The following is a 25,613-nucleotide window of genomic DNA, read 5'->3' as shown; positions in this document are numbered from 1 at the left end:
GCAAACAATAGATCAAAGGGAGGGATGAGAAATCGCCTGGTCGTCATTACCAAACGGGCTTCAAATCGGACGGAGGCATCTTCAAACGCAGAGCGTGGATTGGCTCGTGCGGTCCCCGTATTTTGTGAGAGCAACATGCGTATCTCGGTGTCAGTTTGACTATTAAAAGGTCAGAGCGTAAAAATAGGCCTGTTCTTGTGAAGATGGCGATGAATTAGCTGTGAGAGATGTGTTCACAGCCTCACCGAGGCTCTGCCGCCGTTTTTTGGGGTCGAACGCGATGATGCTCCTTCTCCGGCAGACAGAGAGCACGGGGGAGACGAGCACAATGCAACGTGCCGACAACGAGAACACCTCGGCCGGCTGCGGCGGGTCGTTATGACAACGCGGCCGACGGCAAATTAAGGGACGATTTTTTTTCTGCATTTGTACCTCATTGGAAAATTGAAAATGGCAAATATAGAAGTGTAGCACTGGCTTCCCGTGCTTATCTGGGTGCTTGGAAAGAATCATTACAGCGTGCTAAAAATCTACTATTGCCCGGTCTGTCCCCGCCGGAGCGGCATGTAATTACATAATAAAAGTATCGCAGTCACAGCAAGTGACGAGGTAGCCTCACGTCATAATTCCAGCAGTTTATTCTCCTCTGGTTGAAACTTAGAAAGTAAAATCTCATAACCTTTTGGATCGAATACCTTAATATCGATATTGCGACCATATTGTTGACCCATAGTGCTCATTCGTAAAAAGGCATTTTACACGATGAGAATCAATACACATTCAACCGCAATGTGGATATGATGATATATGCGGGCAAAGGCAAACAATAGAACAACTGCAACAGTTGGGTAAGAATGTAAAGCAGACATTAAAAGCAGGAACAGACACCTTTTACGCCTACTTACGATATGATATGCAAAATCTATGACGATATCTATTCTCGTGTAATGGAAACAATATAACATCGATATATTGCCCGGCTCGTATATAGATGTGCATGTTTACATCTATTTCTGCATCTATCAATGCACGCAGCCTCATGTGAAGGCGGTTGACCGAGGGAGCGGTCAGAGAGCGTGACTGTGAAGAAGCAGAGTTTCTCTCTCGCTCTCCGTCTCACCTCAAACTCGAACTTGGAGCTGCCGAAGTTGGTCCTCTGCTTCTGCCAGAAGTTGTCCGGTTTGATGATGAGGGCGACGTGGATGCAGGACGGGAACGACTCCTGCAGGATCTTCAGCAGAGGCTTGATGCTGTCCCACTTGGAGCCGCGCATATCAACGATGACCGTGAAGCCATGTTTACACACCTCCTCGCTGGGGTGGATGGAGGTCGGCGTGGAGTGGGAGGAAATAAAGAGGAGGGGAGAGGGAGGGAGCGCGTGAGGGAGGGGCAGTGGGGGATTGGAGGGAGTATAATCCAGAGAGAGAGAGAGAGGGGAGACAGATGACAGGCGTGGGAAAGGATGAGAGGGATGGAGAGAAAAGGATTGAAAACGGGAAAGAGGGGAGGGGAAAATAGAGAAAAGAAATGAGAACAAAAACAAACAGCCAGATGACGCATTTTCTATACTGTTAGAAGCCTACGCAGCAAACGCACATCCTACAGGACTGTCTCAGAAAATTAGAATATTGTGATGAAGTTCTTTATTTTCTGCAATGCAATTAAAAAAACAAAAATGTCATGCATTCTGGATTCATTACAAATCAACAGAAATATTGCAAGCCTTTTATTCTTTTAATATTGCTGATTATGGCTTACAGTTTAAGAAAACTCAAATATCCTATCTCTAAATATTAGAATATCATGAAAAAGTATACTAGTAGGGTATTAAACAAATCACTTGAATTGTCTAATTAACTCGAAACACCTGCAAGGGTTTCCTGAGCCTTGACAAACACTCAGCTGTTATAAATCTTTTTTTTACTTGGTCTGAGGAAATATTAAAATTTTATGAGATAGGATTTTAGAGTTTTCTTAAGCTGTAAGCCATAATCAGCAATATTAAAAGAATAAAAGGCTTGCAATATTTCAGTTGATTTGTAATGAATCCAGAATGCATGACATTTTTGTTTTTTTAATTGCATTACAGAAAATAAAGAACTTTATCACAATATTCTAATTTTCTGAGACAGTCCTGTACACACCCACACACCTGCAACGATTGAGTCACTGATGTATGATGAAATATAAAAATACAAATCAGCACATTTGTGCATCGGCAACCTGACGCTGTGTTCTGGCCGATGTTATTATCACATAACATTCTATACGCACACACACACACACACACACGGAGCCATAATCTTCCAAAAATTACTTTCATTATTTTGTCGCTTCTCTGCAATGTGCATCGTATTACGACTACTACTTATTAGATTTCGCAAAACCCGGACTGCATCTTGTCCTGTTGGTCGTGTTGTGCATTCAGACATCAGACGACATCCCTTCCTTCCTTCCTTTAGACTTGCACAACACAGATCTGCTTTTTATGCAACGCATCGGTAAATTCCTCCGTCCTTTTCCATCCCTTTCCCTCCGCGAACGCCTGTCAGTAAACCGCTCGCGAGCAACAGTGAGCAGATGTTGCCTTTCCCAAAATAGAACATCTTTGGTCACCAAAAACAACAACAACACACACACAGAGAAACACACACAGTTAAGAGCTCACAAAAATATGCAAAACGCGACACGATGATAACGACGCTGTGGTTCACGAACGCCGAGAAGGACGTCAAACATAACACAGTGAATCGAGTTGCGCTTTGAAAACACCCAGAGATAATGTGGTGACTTCAACTGAGACGAGACGGCGGGAGGAGGAGGATGGACGGATGAAGACGGCCGGAGGGAGGAGAGAAGTTGCAGATGAAAGAGAAGTGAACAGAGAGCTGGAGAGGAGAGATGTGTTACCTGCGGGGTGAGGAGCTACTCGTCCACAGTAACTACTGCTGCTGCACCGCCTCGGCTACTGCGACACTTTGTTTTGCTTTCACACACACACACCCGCTCGCACACACCTCCTCACAAATGCGCTCTCTGTAGCCGTCATCTTTTAATCCCCACCCCTCCCTCCCTCTCTCTCTCAACAGCTCTCTCTCTCCGTCATTTGCTTTCTGTTATCCATCCCCCTCTTAGCCCAGGCTTCCCCTCTCAGCGTCTCTCTCTCTCTCCGTCTCTAGAACAGAGTTTCTTTTGGCGGAGGAGAAGTCGCAGCCAGCCGACTGGTCTTGTATCGTTCCCCTCTCCAATCCTGCCTCGCACGCTCGTCTCAGTGCTCTCGCGTGCTTGCAGAGCCTCTTCCACTTGCTCCGGGTGTTGCTTCACACTCGCACACACACACACACACACACACACAGGCACAGACGTACACACTGTTCTCACACGCCACAGAACAAATGGAATGAATGTGTAACCTGGGGATGGCGGCTAGGTAGGCGATCAGTCTCCGCAGGTCGTCCGTTCGTATTCTGTCGTGGTTGCTGCGTGATGGAAACGTTAACACCGGACCACCGCGTCTGTCTCTGCCACCTGAGGCGACACACACACACACACACACACACACAGTTAGAACATATACTGTAGGTGTTTTAGGCATGGTTACTTCACATTCAAAACCGACTGATTACACTATTTACCGGAAGAGAAGAACTTTTGATATGCTGAATGTGTTTTTCTGTGGAAAGCGGCGTGCGTCATGCTGTGCATCAATACGCCGTTCTAGAGTTAATTCACCACCGTTACACGGCGGCCATGTTGCTGATGTTGATCTCGTCTGCGGAGAAGAATTCGCCCTCAATCTTCTCCTCGCAACTGTGGTCCCCTCTGGTTTGACTTGTTTTATACAGCGTTAAGTAGAAATGATCACCAACTTCTATGCTTTATTCCCCCCCCATTACTATATGTATATTTTTATTTATTTATGATCAATAAATCTCATTCGGACAACCGGAAGGTTAAAACAATTTTATCCCAGATTGCAGTCTTCAGCACCTCGACTAAGCCCGATAACAGGCGAAAAATGTCATTTTAAAAATGAGCTATATTTGTGGAACTAAATCAGCAAAAAACCTGACTGTAAAATCGTAAGTTAGCGAATCTATTAAACAAGAGACAGGCTAGACACATCGGAGATGCTGAGCCTGCTGTATTAAAATGCCCCTGGAAACATATTTACAATTGATCTGAATTACTACTTGCTCAGCCGGAAACTTTAAACCAATGAAAGATACTGAGAAACACATAAAGTGGTGCGCCGGTTGAAATCCCCAAAATAACGTCCTAATTTATCCAATCCAATTACACAGAGAATAAATTCTACTTTTTTTTTTACACATCAAGAGCTTTACCGCATGTTGTATCCTGTCGGACACGTTGCTGTCGAACAGCATTTTCAACTGAAATCCTACATTTGGTATCCAACACTAAACACAATGTACAGCCGAGGCGAAGGAGGATGTCTTCGTCCGGCAAGTATTGATTGATTTAAACTTTTCCCCGATGGGGGCGCTGGATGAAAGGTCAGGGATCAGCAAACAATTTATCCTGATGGGGACATGAATGTGTATTAAACTGCATGGCAAACAATGTAATAGTTGAGATATTTCACTATTAACCGGAAATGTCTCGCTCATGGTGGCTCTGGAGGAAGAGGTCTCCAAAGCCAGAAGGATTCATCATCTGGGGACCGGGAATGCCCGAATACCGTTTTTTGCCGGTAAAATCATAAGATGTTGAGATCAGTAAACCCTTTCACCCGTTGGTGCTGCTACACGGAAGGCCAGAGGATCACTCCAGTCAGCAGGATTCATCCCCCGGAGTCACTGGACGTTTGTTCTAAATGTCCACGTGGCGTCCGTCAGATGATTGTTGACTAAAGGACCAAATATTTAGAGCTACGCCGCTGTAGCATGACGACAAATGATAAGTGTAAACAAACCCGTGGAAGCTAAATGCACGGTTTCGATGTTTTTGATGCGGTGCACAATTTTTAGTTTACAGCATGTCTGCCTTCAACAGGTTTCCTGGTCTGAATCCGACCATTTAAATATTATTGTGTCGCCATAATTGGTAGTTTGGTTACGTCGTGGGACGGAATCGTGAATACCTGGCATAATAATAATTATATTTGGCTTTTAGTTCCTGACCAGTTGCAGAAGCGGAGAGGCCGACTGCCCGTAAATGAGGGAGAGCAGTCGGGTTAGTGCGCGGCTGCAGGCTCGGCCCGGCTGCAGGCTCGGCCCGGCTGCAGGCTCGGCCCGGCTGCAAGCTCGGCCCGGCTGCAGGCTCGGCCCGGCTGCAGGCTCGGCCCGGCTGCAGGCTCGGCCCGGCTGCAGGCTCGGCCCGGCTGCAGGCTCGGCTGCTCAGAGGAACAGAAGTGAGGGCGAACGTGGCCGAATTATTAGGGAGAAAGATTTGGGATAATAGGCTTAGCTCATTTACCCTCCTTTTCACTAGGGGCCCCTCCTTTACCTCCCTCCCTTCCACCCTTCCACCCCCCCTCGATTCAAAGCCAATCACTCCGCTGGCGACTAATATGGGATGCGGTAGCTGAGAGTAAGTTGTATCCATGGCAACGCCGCCCTTTTTCTCTCTCTCTCTCTCAATTTCTGAATGTTTGAGTCATTGTCCTCATCATCTGCTTTCTGCTTGTGACCTTCGCTGCACACACACACACAAAAGTGGACCAAACAGAAGTGTGCACATGAGAGACACACAGTCTCACACACACACTAGTTCACACATATTTAAATTTGATACTGCTGAGACGTCAAACATTAGCATGCACAGAGATACATGTGAGGATAATACGCATAATCACACACACACACGCTGAATAATGTTTTTGTGTGTTGTATAAATAATCCTGCTGGATGTTCTTGGCAGTCCATATGCCCTGCTGCCATGACTCAAGTGTGTGTGCGTGTGTGTGTCATGGCTGAGCTTCCCTCCGAGGGGTCAGAGACACAGCTGTAGCTTACTATCCTGTAGTTCCGCTGATACTGCCTAAACAATGGGCGTCTGTGTGTAGTCTGTGAAGTAGGGTCGGAGGTTAAGTGTCTGGGCCTCGGTCTGACCGCGAGAGTTTTTACAGGCACAGCTCGTTATCATGAGAGACGAGAGCGGGCGAGAGAGGAAGCAGTGGGAGAATATGTGCAGAAGACCTGCAAACACGTTTCATTGGCCGTGTCCATTACGACCAGACAAGTTGGTAGACTCGTGAGACCACACACACACACACACACACACACACTTGATCTTACCTGACAAAAAAGCAACTTTTTCTTTGAGGATGGGCAGCACCTCCATTGCTCTCATCTCCTCAAATCTCTTGAACCCTGCATAGAAAGGAAGAGTTGGGAGACGATGAGGTTTGAATGGAATAAAATGAAGAAGAAAGAAAAGAAGCAATTCCTTGTTTTCCTTGAGGGCAGATTATTTAAGACAGGGCACATTTGTTGCGCTTGTAAACTGGAAATCTGCAGCTTTCTAACACAGAGGATTGAGTCCACTTTTGGAGGAAAGAAGTCAGTAAATGTCCCTTATTTTTACCTGCCTCCACACGAATACTTACAACATACACTTAAGTCAGTTGTAATATTTTCGCCCTCCAAAAAAAATATTAGGTATGCATGTTTGTTAAAAAATAAAACAAAATACCCGATACAGTCGGAGACTTGTATTAAAAGTTTCTTTAAAAAAAATCATCTATGATGCAATATTCATAAGATTTAATCAGCTGAAAAAAAATCTTCTTTTAGTTAACTTTCCTGGCGTTATTGTGCAGTTCATCATTTAAACTGCGCTGATATTGTTGTACATTTAATATAAATCACCATAAAACACGTCGGTCAGTCTGGGGTCGTCGGTTTGCTCGATGATGGATAAAAAGGGGTCTCTTTCGGGGGGAAGAAAAAAAGGTTGGTAGCCACTGCTCTTGGGAACATTTAATGTCTGTAGGAAATGTCAAAGCAATCCATCTCCAAGCTGTTGAGAGATTTCAGCCTGGACCAAAGTGGCGGATCAACCGACCGACCAACCGATCCGACGTGGCCATCCATCGGCTGCAAGTTATTACCCAATTTGACCATTTCGATTTCACAAACCTAACAAATGGGCACCGTCAACTGCACGTCTCCAATCGAGAAATCGAGACGTCTCCGCTGTCGACACGTTCCTCCACTTTCTGTACAAACCGCAGTCTGGAGTATTTCTCTGTCACGGCTCTGTTAGAGGAGGCCCACCAGCTGAATGAGTATAAATATAGACACTTTGTCCACTTCAACTGTGTTTTGTCTCCTCTTAAGACTACAAATCTGACATATTCCTATAATTCAGTGTCTGCCACTAGTTTCTCGTATTCAGCGATGAATCACACGATAGCGTCTCAGCTTTGAGTTGCTTCATAAAAGCGTCAACGTTTTCTCAACACCGGCTCTCTAATAACCATCGCTCCTTCTTGGAAAAAATAATAAAAATCCTCTTGGCAGTGCAGACAAGGACTGATGTATTATACATTCTGGTTCGTCTGGAATAAGTGGAGGCAGAGCTGCATGGGAATGAATGCAGAAATAAAGAATTAAAAAAAACACAGAAATAAACTGAACTATAAATTGTCACCCTATAAATGTCAAGCGGCATCTCGTGGGCGTGATGATGGCAGCGATCTCTCCGTCACACGAGAGAACCAACGGCTGTCGGGAGATGTTCAATAAGTGAAAAGCGGTTGACAAAAAACAACTCCTCTATATATATATATAGACCACGCAACTCTCTGAAGTGATTAAACTCACATCTCAACTTTAATACACACAGGTGGACAGAACGTGGCCCGGATTTTGTCCTTCAGACCGAGCGGAGGTCTACTCAGTGTGACTGATGACCCAGACAAGTCGTATTACTCTTTTTAAAAGGACTTTTTTAGTGTCTTATTCCTTCATTCTGTCTGTTTTTTACATTGTGCGTCATCCTGACGTTCTCCTCTTCATCATCAACCTTAAAGCGAGATTCTCAAAGCGAGATCCTTTTACGAGTGACTTCTTCGCAGGTTTAATAGTAATTAAAATGAAATAGTAATGTTGTGTCAATATATCACAAACGCACACGAGGGAACGTGTGTGTGTGTGTGTGTGTGTGCTCGAAACTAGTCGGACAACATCTTCAGAAACGAGAAGAAATAATGGAAAAGAAAGAGAAAGTCTCGACCGCTGCTGATTGCTACCTTTCCTCACTAAAGACAAAAGCCAGATGTTAGTGGGGTGTTTTTGCCCAGTGGGAAATGGTCTTTATAGTGCGGTGGGGCATGACGTAAGACACATCGCATCATGAGGACAACGTAAAGGGAAGGATCTCTCTGTTGGCCTTCCGCAATTATCGTGAGGCGCACACACACACACACAGTAAATGACACTCCAGTGTCTGCTCTCAGCATGTCGTAATGTTTATAACTGTATGCTCATGAGATGCTAATTATTTCTCGCCACCGGAGGAGCTGGAGGTGAATCAGGACGCGTCTCTATTTTTAAACATCTCTGTCCTCCTCTCATTTGTCTCCCGACTTCCCTTAGGGTGCCACAAAAAAACCCCCAAAAAACAGATTACCACGTCCCAACTACATTTCCCACAGCGCTCCTGCAGAGAGTGATCTTGTCGTTCTTTACAGATGATGCATGAGAGGAGACCGGTGGAGACGGAGCACCCTCAGATCCGCGTGGAGAGAGGAGGGGAGTCAACTTGGGCTGCAACTCACATTTTGTTTTATTACGGGTGAGTGCGGTGATTTTTTTTTATGCATGATAATTAGTTGATGAAGTCAATTAGTTAATACAATGTCAATAAATTGTGAACAAAATTCCAAAGACAGTGAATTTATAGTGATAGAGAAAATACTCACATTTGAGATGCCGCATCTAGTAAATCAGTTTTGCTCGACAAATTATTTTGAACACTTAAATGATAATCGGGGTTATGGTTTTCAAACAGATTCTGTAAATTAGAGGTTTTAAATTGGTTTATTATGTACAAGATGGTGCCGTGTCATTTTTCTGACGGCCTTATTATTCCAGAACCCCCGACAGTCAGGAAGCTCATTTATCCAGCAGCCCCAAAAACAAACTAAGAAAGGAAGAAAACAGGAAGCAGAAACTCCCCATGCAACGAGCATCAACACAGCACTCATTAGGATGCAAAATGGCGTGTGTTTTTCCACCGTGGCAAAGCCCTGACCCGCGTTTGTTTTGGGGAGCCCAGAAAAATGGGAACGGAAAATGTACGATGTCGCCCACCCCCGGACACCCTGGACACAGTCCCTCCTCCCTCCTCCCCTCCGTCCATCATGACCAGTGACACCACCTCACGCCACACCAATTTTCCACGGCGGTCGGGTTGGCTCGTGTGACCCGGGGACATGACTGTCACGACCCCCAGGACACACCACCCTTCACCCACCCACCTTCCTCCCTTCCTCCTCCTTCCTTCCTTCCTCCTCCTCCCCTCTTCTCCTCTCCCCTCCCTCCTCCTCGTTGATTGTTTGTTTGTCATGTCAAAATGTTGCACCTTCCACAAAAATTTTCGCTTGTTTGTGAAAACATTCATTCTTTGGCAATAAACCTGTTTCTGATTCTGATTCTGATTCTGATAATGATTAACTGTCGAAGTTATTTTCTTGGTCTTATGTTAATTAATTCCTCTGGGTTTTGGTACGGGTCTTTTAAACTTAAAATAAAAATAAAGGTCTCCGTGATTCACATAAAACTGAGAAAAATATTCAATCCCGACATGAAAGAAGCTCGAGCCAGAGAACGATTTATCGCTGTCTAAAATTCAGATTATATTTCTGGTAATAGACTAAAAAATTCATCTTGTATATATTGGATATCCTTTTATAACAGGCTGGTATATACACACCAGTGGCGGCTGGTGACATTTTTTTTGGGGGGGGGGGGGGGGGGCGCAGTTGGGCGACGTGGTTTAAATATCACTCAACAATGAGAAGAAGAGAGGTTTTGAGTAGAATATTGTAAAAAACAAAGCTTTATTTCAAGAACACAGCGTGCTCAACACTGTCCAACAACAACTATCAACACACTGTAACTTTGGGCATGAGAGGTTCAGAGCAGCTTTAAGGAACATTGAGTTGGGTTTCAGAGGTTTGCAAAATAAAAGAGTTTCACCCTCACATGAAAGAGGTTCAGAGCAGATGTAACTGATGTGGAACGGGCATGGAAGAAGTCGGCTCAGATGGTGGATTTTCCCAGCACTTATTTATTCTGCAGAAGACAACAGAACACACACATTTGCCTTCTGATTTGTCTCTGCACTTCCACTTCCCTCAACAATAAAAAAAACATTGTCCATGGAAGACAGGACCACATTAAATCTAAATAATAACAATTCTCATCAAAAACCATGACATGTAACATACAAGGGAAAACAGAGACGCCTAATGGACAAAATAAATAACTACATGAGCTAGAAAGTGGCTCAATGAAACCGCCACCAAACGTATATTTTGACAGTCTAAATGACACGACAGCTGGACGCCGGGATCGTATTAACATTCCATTACTGTATGTAACATAAACGGTTAATTTTTATTAAAGAATATAGCCAAAATAGTGCAAAATCGTTTTACACTCAACTCACCCTCGGCAATATAAAACCATTGTGACGGAAAGACGGACTCAGGAGCAGGAAGTGCAACAGATGGAAAGCAATTTCCGCAGGAAACAGATTTTTAAAAATAACGCTAAATAAAAATAGCTCATTAAAATAAAATTCACAAACACGCAATAATATCGTTGAACAACAAACAAAAATAAAATACAATACATTGAAAACAAGAAATGACAGAGTGCATTTCTAACTGTTTGACAGAGTAGACCCACTATATGTAAAGAAAAGTAGCCTCCTCTCTTAAAGTGGTCAAACTTCTCAATAACTCTGGTTAAAGTCAATCATGTCTGTAACCAGCCTGTTTCCATTATTCTGGAGGGAATGTGTCTGTTTTTCAGAACTTCTTCGTTGTGTTTTCGATGCCAGTTCGGTCTGCAAACAGGGTTAGCTTCATGCTGTTAGCGAGTTAGCTCCATGTTCTTAGCTAGATAACTGCGGCAAGATTCGTGCTTTACACTTGTCTGAAGCTCTTTAGATCCCTCACCCCGTTGTAGTCCAGAGAGTTTCCGTCCCAGGACTTTGGAAAACAGACAGGGGGAACAAAAAACGAATTACTCATGGAGCATTCAGCTAACCAGCTCCGGTTAGCATATCGGCTTGAGGAGCACCTCCGGGTGTACGTCCTCCCGCGGTCAGCGCTTTGCTGCAGAATTTTTAAATCCGGATGTTCGGGTCCCAACTCTTTCAGCCTCTTCTTGTCAATATCTGACCGTCGATTGAAAGGTGTTTGGTGTAGAGATACCAGAGTTTTCAGTCGCCGACGCCATGCTAACAACAAGCTTCTGCTAGCTATGTTGCTCGCGTACCTCCGTGGAGCTCTGGGCAGCAGGGTTGCCAGGTCTGTGTGACACAACCAGCCCAAAAACCAGCCCAATATCAGAACTCAAAATATGCCCGTGCCAAACCATATACACTGCTTTTAAAGTTCAACAGCATTGCTATCATTGCCAAATGTATTGTAATATCTACAAAGTAACAACATATGTTTAGTTTGCCAGCATTAAAAGCAGTTTTCCCTCAAGTTATTTCACCTAGGTCCTAAAATGGCCTTGTGTAATTAGATACAGTATATTATCATAAATAAAATGTGTATACGTGCTGATCTGGAGTCAGTTTGGTAGGATTTGGGTATGAATAAATTATTTCATTTAAAATATGGATTTTTATTTAAAGATATTCATGTAATTTGCATGCAAAATAGGTCGAACCGAACCAAGGACACAAAATTCAACCCCCGCAACACTTCAAAAGTGGCCCGATTCCGCAGGAAAACCGCGGACCTGGCAACACTGCTCTATGGGCTGAGGGAACATACGGGTCTCTGATCTGCCGAATAATCCAATCGCGTGCGCACATTTGTGCGCCCCAAGATTCCCGGTTTCATCCGCCAATGTGAAGCCGGTCATTGCCAAAACGACTGAAATGTTGTATCGATGCCGTACACACACGTTAGACCGCCTCGGAAAAGGGGAGGGGCTTCTCTCCGTGATAATGGCGATATATTATATTTTTTCACATTAACTTAAGTGGTTGTTGACAGGGGCTTACGATCTCCCACACACAATTAGCGCGTCAACACGGTATATTTACTATTTAAATGATTTGGCATATAATGTTTTTTGACAGGATATATATATATTTTTCTTCTTTTTTTTTCATCTCCAAATTTTAAGAGGGGCGGCGCCCTAGCGCCCCCTATGGACGAACCGCCACTGATACACACTACCGTTCAAAAGTTTGGGGTCACTGAGAAATGTCTTTATTTTTCAAAGAAAAGCACTGTTTTTTCAATTAAGATAACATTAATCAAAAATACACACTATACATTGTTAATGTGGTAAATGACTATTATAGGTGGAAACGTCTGGTTTCTAATGAAATATCTCCATAGGTGTATAGAGGCCCATTTCCATCAACGATCACTCCAGTGTTCTAATGGTACATTGTGTTTGCTAATCGCCTTAGAAGACTAATGTCTGATTAGAAAACCCTTGTGCAATTATGTTAGCACAGCTGAAAACAGTTATGCTGGTGATATAAGCTATACAACTGGCCTTCCTTTGAGCTTGAAGTTTGAAGAACAAAGTTAATACTTCAAATATTAATCATTATTTCTAACCTTGTCAATGTCTTGACTATATTTTCTATTCAATTTTCAATTCATTTGATAAATAAAAGTGAGTTTTCATGGAAGACACGAAATTGTCTGGATGACCCCAAACTTTTGAACGGTAGTGTATATATTGCATTCAATGTTGGCACCTTGTTTTCTACCTTGTTTTCGACCCTTGCACCTGATGTGCAGTCCGAATGTTTATTGCATCACTCGTTCATTTTGTTTCGCACCGAGAGAAACACAACTTTGTTACTCGATGCTGATGGATATCTAAAGTTTTACGAGGATCAAACATTTGGCCCAAACTAAAATATCAGAACTCGGTTTTCACAGGAGTAACGTCCGTCTGGTTGAGTTACGTTTCTAGACGTGTGTGTACCGAGCGGGGAAAGGAAACATGCACACAAACGGAGACTCGGCATCTTTTCACCGCAGAGCTTTTCATCTTCTAATGCAAAGGCCGTCTTTGATGTTTCCCATAAACCTGTTGTCTGATTGGCTCAATGCCAGCAGGCTAATCAAAGGTCAATGAAAAAAACAAGTGATGTTTAGGGCTGCATCTAACGATTATTTTGATAATCGATTAATCTGTTGATTATTTTATCGATTAATCGATTAATCGGATAAAAAAACAAAAACACTAATTTTCAACCCTTTATTCAAAACAGGGTCCGTACGGTCATGGAAAACCTGGAAAAGTCATGGAATTTTTAAATGGCTATTAGCAGGCCTAGAAAAGTAATTGAAAAAAATAAAATCCCCAAATGTTTGGAAAAGTAATGCAAATTTGTTTTATTCAAATGTTAATTTACACGGTATATATACGGTATGCTTTGGAATTCTCATTGTTATTTTAAATACTACATCTCACTTGTTCATGTATACACAGAGTTTTCATTAAATGTTTAATCATGGAAATTTGGTTTAAAGTCATGGAAAGGTCCTGGAGACCCACTGGTCAGCATGAACCCTGTTCACTGGTCATGTGGATGAACCCGTCACAAACAGACTGACAGCTTTACTCTCCTGAGTTGGCTATTTATGGGTTAAACGCCTAATACGGTGAGGGGGCGTGGCTTATCTCTGTTGCCTTTCTCCATGGAAAAATATTTTCAGCCATCCGCCACGGAATAAATAACCATGTTCTCTACGTTATACTCTTGTGGAAATGCCACACACGTCGTGACATGTAGCGCCCTGGTGTCTGGGTTCATAACATCACCCGTAGGCGCACTTCGCTCCGTGAATGTCTCCGACTACGTGAAGGACTTCCGCATCCAGCGCCACGTGAGCAGCAGCAGCAGCCAATTAGATTCATCAACAGAGGAGCAGCTCAGCGCTGATTGGCTCTCACAACGCAGCGTTCCGTCTCTGCTCTCCCTCTCGCTCCGCTCTGGTTTCTCCTGCGCCGCTCTGCGCTCAAATCTACTTTGTTTACACTCCGTGACTTATTGAGCGCCGTAATAATCGCGCGACACAACGAATCGATAATGAAATTCGTTGCCAACTATTTTAATAATCGATTTTTATCGATTTTATCGATTCGTTGTTGCAGCCCTAGTGATGTTGCCATGATTACAAGCAGAAAACCACTACGTGTGTGTGCGTGTAGATGGAAGAGCACACGTTGAGCACTTCCATAAGATTACGATCCGCCCTGTGCACAAAACACAGACGCACACTTTAAACCCACAAAGCCGCTCTAGTCGTCTTTTACGGACTAAAACCGTAATGTTTCTTCGTCAACTTCAGTTCGGGATCTCCTCCATTCAAGTTTTTTCTTCTTCGACGAGCTCCAGAGAAGCGCGAGGAAAGTCGGTGCATTCGGCGTCGTGGACTGCTGGAATGTGACGGCGAGCGCCTCTTTTACAGGACGATGTCATCCTGTGCGACGGACCGATGCGTAATCGCTCCTCTCCACCGGATCACTTGCTGTAATCACCTGGTGATTACACGGCTCGTCGACCAGATCCCTGAAACATGCTCCGCTTCGATTGGCAGTGTATCTGGAAAAAATCCAATATATTCTCACACCAGTGCGTCACATGACACTGTAGCGTTGTTTTGATTTGATTTCAAACAATACGAAGAAAGAAAGCGCATCAAAAGTACTTTCTGTCGGGTCAATTTAGGGATGAGGTCGGACGAGTAGAAAAAAGGAAAGCATGCTTTTGATAACCGATTAGGCAAATATTTTTAAGTGAACATCTTCGGGTTCTGGACTGTTTGTTGGAAGTAACACGATTAATCCATCCTGAAATTGATCGTTAGCCACAAGCTCCCAGAAACCAAAGAGACGCCTTCAAATTACTTAGTTAAAAACCTTAAACCATTGAATCAATCATATAAAAGAGAGAGGCAAGAGAATCCTCTTTTTTTTTAATCCAAAAAGTTAAAACCAGGCATCAGCATTTACCGAGACTGAAAATACGGTTTCCATTCTTAGTCAACTTGCATTTCGACTAATGAAGATACGAGTTATACATCAGCTTGTTGAGCTTCCCCCCAGAGTAAGACGCCGCCATTCGGTTCCCCGTTGCCTCTCAAACAGCTGCCAATACGCACTCGTCAAAAGCAGGTTTCTTTAAAATGTCACCAATGCAACAAATATCAAAAACTGTATTTATTTTTCAAGGCTAAAAAGTAGACGCCGAGCCCTGCGTGTAAGAAACTGGAAGCAGAGGAAAACTATGGGATGGGGAGGAAGAGTAAAATAAAGGGGAGCAGGGTGACGACGTCATGGCCGTGAGCGCATCGTGACTCGTGAGCGCCTCCCACCGACACGGCCGCCGCTCGCAGGGTTTTACCTGTCGACTGGATGAGGGCGGGGCCTGTCTGGGCGTAGCGCCACTTGTGATTGGTCGCCCAGCAAGCCATGCCTGACTATTCTTCCACAAAAGTGTTCACAAACGATCCACGAATTGCTGCGGATTCGGCTTGGCTGGCCGACGGGGAGACATACTCCTCCCGCTACCGTCGAGCTAATGACGGGACCGACGGGGCCCGACGGGCCGGAGGGAACCCGGCGCTCTGTGGGCAGGGTGGCAGCGGCGGCCGAGGCTTAATCCAGAGATTCCTGAGGGAAGATATTCCAATCCAGCAGACAAACCAAAAGCGCCCGTTCCGCCCGTCGTCCGAGCGGCCGCGCACGGAAAAGCCGGCGCGAGCGTTTTCCGAGCGGTTTTCGGGGGCAAAGCGGATGCAGAGTCGGCGTGAAACCCGCGCGGCATTAGGTGAGCCGCTAATCTGCGCGTCTTTTAGAAAGGCGGGGTCCTGGGGGGTAATCCTCGAGGTGGAGGATTGTGCACCCTGGGGTAGCTGCTTAGCGTCAGGTGGGAGACGCGAGCTCGACGGGGAGAACCCTTTCAGTGGAGGAGAGGCTTACGCATTACCATCAGACACACATCACAGCCTCTCCCTCCCTGCTGTCACTGAGCAACAGAGTTACAGTATGGGTGGACTGGGCAGCGGACACATCCGTGTTGTGTGTGTCTATGCGGGACAATGTGTCGCAGTGCATCCCAGAATACACCGTGAAGGTTAAAAGTGAACTGTGTATCATTTTAAACTGACTAGCGATGGCTTTGGATGGTTGGTTTGGATAATACGAGACATCTGTAGGCCTGGATATCAAGACATGGATTATCATGATTTATCATGAGAAGTTTATGAATCCCTGATGTCATAGTTCAGGGGTTCAGAGAAACCAGCATCCATGTCCACGTCCTAAATTCCCCCAGAAGAATGTACCCTCCAGAAAGTGAGGTGAACCGTATTTTTACAGGAAGTTCATCTATCCCAAACAACGAGAACGCACCGTTGACTAGACACACCTTCCTGAAGCGACCGTCAGGCCCGATGTTTCCGGGGTCATTGGTCCCGTGTGAGGTGGGTGAGAGATGTCCATCATTCTTCTCAGCATGGAAACTACTACAACGCGGAGCGGCCATCACTTGGGTCAGGACTTTCACTGGCTTGTGTGTGTGTGTGTCAGAATATGTTTCAACACTCAGCGCACACCTCTGAGACTTGAGACCTGTCGGGGGCGGCTTTCAAGAGGTCATCTGGGCATTAGGCTGGCTCGTACAACAAAGCGCTTTACTCGACAACACGACAAAACTGCCCCGGAGACATTGTGACAAATATCTCGGGGAGGGGTCGAAAGTGTGCGTGCGTTTAAAAAAAGAAAAGAAAAAAGAAGACGGACAGAATGCAACAGCTGCGTGGGTCCAGGACACATGGGAGGGGCGGTACGGTCAGTCAGCGGCGGGGATGGTGTGTGTGTGGGGGGGGGGGAGGGGGGGAGGGGTTGACAAGTTGCGGACATACCGCAAAAAGAAAAGTGTGCACTCACAGCATCTGACTGATTTAAGAGCGGCTCCATGCGGCCGTAATCTCATAATGGCTCCGCAGCAGCTGACTTGGACACGCCGGTTGTAAACCAGCTGTTACGGGTCAGGAGAAACCCACACTGGACACATGTGCGAGAATCCCTGCATAATTGTGGACTTCCCACATTCACAGCGTGCCAGAAATTCCTTGCTGAGGAATTGAGGAATGTGTGTGTGTGTGCGTGGGGGGGGGGGGGGGGATTCCTTAAAACTGAGGGAGTGGACAGGAATGGGAGCGTCCACGACCTGGACTTCTAACTTAAATCCTGATCACTGACACGCTTGGTGACAAAGTGTAAATAGATGATGCTAGCCCGTCGGGTTTTGTTTGATTGGGTGAGAAACCCTTAAATGTCATTAATTCAATTTTTATATTGATTTCGATCAAGTATTCTTTATTTTGTTTGCTTACATTTTTTTTATATTAGATATTCCTTTATTAGTCCTACAGTGGGGAAATTGCAGGATCGGAGAAGCAGGTGCACATTAGAGCATTAAATAAAGATAAAACACAATAACAATACTAAATACTAAAAGTACAGAGAAAATAAAGTATATAATATATATATATATAAATAAAGTATATAATATAATGGAGCCTTTTAATGTTAACACCTTGTACAGTGGTCTGAAATATGCATGTTATGGCTACATAGACTTCATGATATTACACTAAAAGATGTATAATAAATGAACATTTAAGACTAGACTGTTGTTTCCTTCCAGCTATGTTTATCTTCTTGGATCAGTAAAACAGATGTTACATTGACCGTCTTTTCAAACAGTGTATCTTTCAACAGGAGCACTAACACATAATGAGTTTGTCAATCCCAAAAATCAAAAGGGGATTGATCTGCTAACGTTAGCCAACAGTCACTATCCCACTAAACAAAAAGGAGATGCTCCTCGGCCTTCGAGTCATGCCGGCTGCCGTCAGTAATAAGTCGGTGAGCTGGACAGGCTCAATGTTGTGGCTTATGCTCCAGCAGATAAGCAGACTGTTTTATCCATTTACTACTCTTTTACGCTTGGAAAGAGAGAAAATTATAAACCATCTAAACTCTTTGAAATGTTGAGAATGGCTCTTCCTGCCGCTTGAGCCTAGTTACGGTGACTGTGCCGTGATTGGGCGATCACAACCCGGGGAAGGCGTTCAGAAAACTGTCAATTACTGCTACACTGGATGTATTTGACAAGAGCCAAAGAAACGCAGCACTACCGTCTGCAGATGTGTCTGAGAGAAGACGATAATCACGTTCATGTCCCAGTCGTTACAGACACTAGGCAATGTAAAGCCAGCCAAAAATAACTTTGACGGATGAAAGATGACGGGTGAATGCGTGACTCTCCGCAGGTGTCACTTTTCCCCCGTGTCTGAAATGGAGGCCGAGTGTTCCCCCCCTCTTTTCTCTCTGTTGCAATTGGTATTTTGACTTCTCATCCTGCTGAGCTCGCTGCATTTTAAACCGCCGGTCATGTTGCCCTACATCACTGAAACAAAACAACAACAAAAAGGGGCTGATCTGATTGGCTGTTGTGATCAGACACGGCTGTGCGACTAAACAATGCACCTACTGTGAGTGCAGCTGGCGCTGCCCCCGTTTACACGCAATAAAGTTGGTGACTAGTTAACAAGGAAGAAACGCGTTTATTGCGGCCTATTGTTACAACGGGGTATTGCGCAATACGTCGATGCGTTATTAGCTGCCGTTTGTGCCAAGTCATTATCCATCTGCGGCATTTTCCCACGTCTTTGTAAATAGTTGAACTGAAACATAAAGAGTCAGTGTTCACGACAATGTGTTTGAGTCACTGGGGCCTGAAAGCCTGCGACTCTCTGCTAGAAGCGTTAAAAGGCAGTTTAGAGGTGTCAGCCAGGCACACGTGACTTATGAGGACAAGCTTCCTCGACGCCGCCGCGATGATTCTTCCGGCCGGCCGTCAGGGCCGATTCCACGAGAAAACAGCGTGGGGGAGAGGGAGCCATTTGTTTTAGAGGAGATATTTGTGAAGTGCAGATTTCGTGAGGCATTGAAAATCTGTCCGCGTCCATGAAAGCGGGGTGTCATTATGCAGAAACACAGCACAGCCTGGGTGTTTGTTTACAGTCCACTGCACTCAGACCCCCCCAGTCCCCCATTTCCCTCATTTTGTCCCCAAATCAGAGTTTTGGCCCGGGCAAAAAAAAATAAACAGCGCACCATCTTTCCTTCACCTCCGCCTCTTTCTGTTCTCTCCATCCGTCCAGACCTCTAATAGCAGGGTAGGCTAACCGAGCGAGAAGCGGGCCAGGGTTACCCCAGCGACCCGAAACACGGCAGGGGAGAAGCGGAGAGGAGGAAAGAAAGACGGAGTGAGAGAAGAAGAGGGAGAAAGGACGGCTTGTTATTGGAGCCAAGAGTTCAGTTTGTTCGAGTCTTTTAACGCCACGTGACGTCATCCTGACAAACTGGGACGAGACGGAGAAACAATAAGGTTCATCACTATCATAAAAACAGCCACTGTATTATTGTGTGTGTGTGCGTGTTGTCGATACTTTCTGTTACACACAGTATGTCGGACACTGTTGTGTTAAGCTGTTGACTCCCGCTGCAGAAAGCCACAGCAAGCCTCTTTCTGCCTCAGCTATCCCCGATCTGCACCGATAGGCCATCTGGAGGCGACTACGACATGACGATGTCGGCCTGTGGGATGAGATTGATTCCTGAAGAGTCACACAAAACAAATCAATCCCGTACGCAGCTCTACACCTTCGCCGGGGAGACGGGAAATGCACAACTCCTCCTTGCAGAGCACTCGTCGGCACATCAGTCAAGGTCCAAAGGCAGTAACATTATTACATAACGGCACTGCTCCCCCCCTACCCCCTCGCCCCCCCTTGGCAAACCCACTTGTCAGTCGCCCAGTAGGACAAGTGGCTGAGGAGGTCAGGCCAACAGATGGACGGGCCTTATCCCCCACCTTACTCAACCAGGAAGTAATCACTGGCAAGTACACGGAAGCTTAAGAAAAGCCGAGCCCTGACAGATGTGCAGACAGGCCGAGCAGTAGCGATGAAGCCAAGTATCGTCTCTCGGTGTAATTGCATTCATGTCGTTTTCGTCGCCTTTTTTTCTGCAGGCGTTAGAGCCGTCTCCATCAGGGCCTCCGGGCACCAGAGCAACCCGCCAACTCGCTGCCCTCCTTTATATCTCGGGTTTGAGGGTTTTCTCCGCCCGACACTGCGAAGGGTTTTTCGACGAAAGCAACTGAAAATCAATCAATTGTGTGTCTCATTTTTAGACTGTGAAGCCTGGTCCATAAAATATTAAAACTTCCCTCTGATGCACAGGAGAGTAATCATCTCAAAATGTCACATCAGAGGCAAGCAGCATTGAGTTGCAAACCATCAGAACATCTTCTTCTTTTTTTTTTACTTTGTCTATACGACGTACGGAAACACAACAGGAAGCTCAAGTGTGACTGAGAAGAAAGGTCAATTGAGTACGAGGGATTAATCATCAATGGAGGAGACAGCGGAAGCGACTGAATATCAAATCTATAACCAAATGACAAGTCAGAGGGCTGGAAGAGACACGCGAGCCACAGACGTCATCCATGTCAACTCGTCACGGAGAGCCTGCTGGACTGGCGTAGCGACAGAGGTGCTAGACACGGGTAACCAATCACGGGCTGGGAAACATGGCATGTGATGGCAGTGGGGAGATGGAGGAGATGGAGGTTAGGGGGAGTCAGGGAGATGTGAGAAATTACAATGACCTGTCTCGGTCACTGAAATATTAATCTCTGTCTATGTGTGTCTGTGTGTTAGTGTGTGTGTGACGTGTGTAGATATTTGCAGTATAATACAAAATAAAAAAACCTCCTCAACCACCATCACCACAACAGTCATTAACAAAAACCGACATGAGGAAAAATCAACCACACAATGTTGAACTAGAACGGGCACTCGGTAGAGCGCATACCTTCGCATATCACAAGATTGGGCATTGAATTATGAACATTTTGGCATTAGTTGCATGCCAATTGGATACAAATTGACTGCGCTATGGTAAAAAGAAGATTTTGACCCTTTCATGACCTTGACCTTTGACCCGATCGATCTCTAAATCTAATCAAATGGTCCCCGGATAATAACCAATCATCCCACCAAAATTCATGCAATTTGGTTTAATACTTTTTGAGTTATGCGAGTAACACGCATACAAATAAATAAATAAATACACGGCGATTAAAACATAACGTTCCACATTTTCAATGCGAAGGTAATAACTGTGTTATGCGCATTTGCCTTTACCTGCGATCTGACTCGATAAATCTCCTTTTGGCTCTTTAGGGAGGGAGCCATCTGTAGGAAGACACAAAAACAGGATGAAAAATCCACAATGGAGAGGAAGATTAAAAGGACAAAACAATGACGACATCAACAGGCGTGAAATAGCTTTCATTACAATCCTCAACACTTAAAGGATCCATCTGCCAAAAAAAAGGGTATTTTATAGCTAACATACTCGTCCCACTACTTTGCTGAAGCATCGCATCCAAAAGCCAACGTCTTAAAATGGTCATAATGCCATGATGACAACAGCGAAGCAGGAGAAAACATGGCTAACAGTCGGCAGGCTGAGCTAAATGCTAATATGTTATTGTTGAGCAGCCAGGTTCTCCGTTTCAGTAAAAATCGGTTGTTGTTGGCGAAAATAACACGCCTGAAATACTTTGGCAACAACATACGTCGAGTCGAGGTGCATTGAGGTTCATCGGGAAGTTCAGAGTTTCTCGTCTTCAGTGATACTAAGCATGTTATGTGAAAATGTTGACCGTATCTTTTGAACACAACTTGCTTGTATGTATAGAGCGGTTTAATTTGTGTAACTTTATTGTTAAAATACTTTAAAAGACACGATAACATGCATGTCTTCTAAAAATTACAAATAGAACATCTTGAATCATGAATGTTGCAACGACACCACGTAAACAAGTCCGGCCAATGGGATTATCATTAGCTTCAATGACCATTAACCAAAGTATTTCAACATTTGAAATTGCGGTCTGATGATGGTATGAGATTTAAAAAAAGTCTGAGGATCATCAAAGTTATTATTGTTGACTGAGGAGGACATACATGTCTGCAATTTCGTGGCTATCCTTCCAAGGGTTGTTGAAGCATTTCAAACCACACACACACACACACACACACACGGTCAAGTTGCCATTGCCATCAGCGGCTATATATAAATAAATAAATATGTACAGTCTGCCAGAAATCTGCTGCATTGCTTTACAGCAAAAAGGGGGAAGCTGGTCCTGTTTGAGCTGGACGAATAGGAGCCTCACATGATTCTGCATTTTATATAAAGGTTGATGGAAAGAAAAAAGCGGAAACACTGAGGAGTGTTAAGAGAAGCACGCTCTTCATTTCCAGAAAAATGAGCATACTAAATGCAACTGAGAAATGAAGCCGTCGCTCATCTCTCCAGATATAACTAGAACGGGCACTCGGTAGAGCGCATACCTTCGCATATCACAAGATTGGGCATTGAATTATGAACATTTTGGCATTAGTTGCCAATTGGATAGAAATTGACCGCGCTATGGTAAAAAGAAGATGTTGACCTTTCCATGACCTTGACCTTTGACCTGATTGATCCCAAAATCTAATCAAATGGTCCCCTGATAATAACCAATCGTCCCACCAAATTTCATGCGATTCGGTTTAATACTTTTTGACTTATGCGAATAGCACGCAAACCCGCATCTTTTTCAATGCTACGGTAATTATTTGACCGACCGACCACCGATCTGTTCCCGACGTGTCCTGCCAACACTGGACCAGCGCAAGTTGTCTCCCCGTCCCCTCCCACACCTCCTGACCGAGACCCCGCCGGCTCAACAATCGGCCCTTTGACGCAGCCTATGGCGGGATGTGTGAGAGGAGCCGCCGCTGTGACCGAGGGGAAGATAGGGCCGGCGTCATGTGGTGTAAACATGTAAACAACGCTCCGCTGGCTGACCCGGTGACACACGGTGCTCTGTTCAGACTCAGGCTCCGCTGCTTCGCGCTTAACGTCACGGCGTTGAGGCGGTTGCGTTGGACACGGGATCTCCACGTGTTTACTTTGGGGAGACCGACTCAAAAACGGACGTCGCCGGTTTCCTTCCTCTGCATACAAAAGGAGACTTCCATGTGCCAAAGGGCACTAAGGCAAGAAGAAACATGCAACACAGAGCTTCACTTGCATCCTCTCAAACATGCATAATATGTAGTGGTACCGCACACTTCTGAGTGCAATCGTCTGTACCAGCCCTGTTATTACAGTCCCTATAAATAGAGAACCGGGATAATTTTCCACTAATTGTTGGAGGATTGTTGTAATTAAATAATTACTTCACACCAACACATTTTAATGAAGGCGACATTGAAACCTGTTCCGTAGCTTTCAGTTGACAGTCGCTCACATGCAAGCAGACGGGACCGTGACCCACCTCACACGTCAGGTTGGGTTTATGGATGGGAAAGTTCCCAAAATCAAGACTTCATGATGTTGATTTCCTTTTTTTTTTTTTATACATCATAAAATCCATTAAATTTGGGTTTAAATGATAACATGACAAACATTTTCTTAGCGGCAACAACTTTGCATTTCGAAATCCCCAGACGCCATCATCGCCGACTGTGCGGCGTGTCGCTAGAGAACAAACGTGCGATGCTGGACGATGTAGACAAGCGGGTGACCTCTGAAGTTCCTCCGATATGACATCAACACGACAAGGTGGCTGCTCCACACTCGAGATAGCTGGCCTTGCTAGAAACTTCTTCTACAACAGGCCGGGACCTCTGGCCTGAATGACCTTTCTCTACAGAGTCCCTGCGAGGATCCATTATCCCAAATCTATCTGTATGATATAGAAGTTATTTCTGTGACATCTGGCCTCCTTCCTCGGTAAACTATCTTAAGAGACCGCCATGTTTTAGCAATATTATGCTGGTGGCAGTTTTCCATTAATGAACATAGAGCGGCCCAGTACACATGAAACTACACGTGAGCAAACTTCCTGGCAACCGCGCCGAAGGGGGCTCGTTGTGTTCGTGAGCAACGGCGCTCGCACGCGTAAACACGCCGTTGGGAAGAGAAGCACAAAGAGCTCAGAGGAATTCTCTCTGGAGCCGCGGTCCTGGGACAACTTACCAGAGAATGACTGGGATGAAGGAGAAGGAGAAGAGTAAGGGAGGGGGGGGGGGGAGGCAAGAAGAGAAAGACCAAAAGCACCCGCATACTCCGCATATTTGCAATGCCAAAGATGCCCACTTCAGACGCAGCGTGCAACGATGTAATACCAGACGACGGTAGTGGCGGCCCACATCTTATCAATCCAAACAAAAAGGAGTTGTGGCCGATCCAGAAGTCAAACATGCCCGGACGAAGAGGAAACGACACGCATCGGATGGCGTGTGCGTGAAAAGACGGATTGACACGCAGCCACGAGCAGAATGCCCCCCCCCGAGATGTGGCCCGTTGAAGCATTGACACACACACACACACACACACACACACACACACACACACACACACACACACACACACACACACACACACACACACACACACACACACACACACACACACACACACACACACACACACACACACACACACACACACACACTCTCTCTGGGGCCCCTGCCTTTCCTTTCTCGGCAGGCACACTCATCGTTTGACTCATGCACAGATAGGAAAGACCCCCATTCATTGAAGACATACCTATTGTGTGGCTCACGCGGCCGTAAATGGGGCGTGAGGCACAAAAGCAATGAGCAATGACCTGTTGTCAAATAGTGGATGGTGCCGGAGGGGCTTAGTCAACATTTAAATGTCAAGGTCCATGGACCACACATTTAACATTATATTAAGAGACAAATTATCGATGAGGATTCTTGTTGCCTGGCGCCGAGCTGCAGGTGGAGAGATACCGACGAGAGAAACGTCTAGGAGATTATATATATATATATATAATACATATATATTATATATATATAATGTCCATTTATGGAGCTGATGATCAAAATAGGGAGGTATAGTAGGTGACCATATTTTAATACAAATGCAATAACACCCGTAAGATAAGATAAGACTTTATAAGTCCCACAGTGGGGAGATTTACAGGAATAAAAAGTATTATTTGATCAAAACATTTGGCAAACAAGCCTAACATGAATCGGTTTTGGGCCGATTGGCGAGCAGCCGCCGGTCAATTATTTCTCTGTTTTTCCTGACCTCGGCGTGACCTCCCGGAGCGACGTCAGACTTTCACTTCCACATGACAACTAATCGTCAGCACTCCGACAGTTCCCGTCAAAAAGAGTCACAATAACAGCGTCGACGTCGCTCGATTGACAGTTATATATATATATTCACATGTTTCTGATCGGTACC

General features: G+C 45.0%; 1 protein-coding gene across 1 annotated transcript in view; it reads right to left on the bottom strand.

Moving 5' to 3' along the window:
* Nucleotides 1-25,613, bottom strand: part of LOC130193795 (triple functional domain protein-like) — an 80,751-nt gene that overhangs the window by 43,776 nt on the left and 11,362 nt on the right. Inside the window, 4 exon segments of the mRNA XM_056414918.1 lie at nucleotides 1,121-1,313; nucleotides 3,414-3,528; nucleotides 6,261-6,335; nucleotides 21,476-21,526. Of these exon segments, the coding sequence (XP_056270893.1) occupies nucleotides 1,121-1,313; nucleotides 3,414-3,528; nucleotides 6,261-6,335; nucleotides 21,476-21,526 (434 nt within the window).

Source organism: Pseudoliparis swirei, chromosome 1, assembly GCF_029220125.1.
Source record: "Pseudoliparis swirei isolate HS2019 ecotype Mariana Trench chromosome 1, NWPU_hadal_v1, whole genome shotgun sequence".
Classification (NCBI taxonomy): Eukaryota; Metazoa; Chordata; class Actinopteri; order Perciformes; family Liparidae; genus Pseudoliparis; species Pseudoliparis swirei.
Note: the sequence above shows the minus strand (reverse complement) of the source record. Positions and strands in the feature narration are given on the sequence as shown.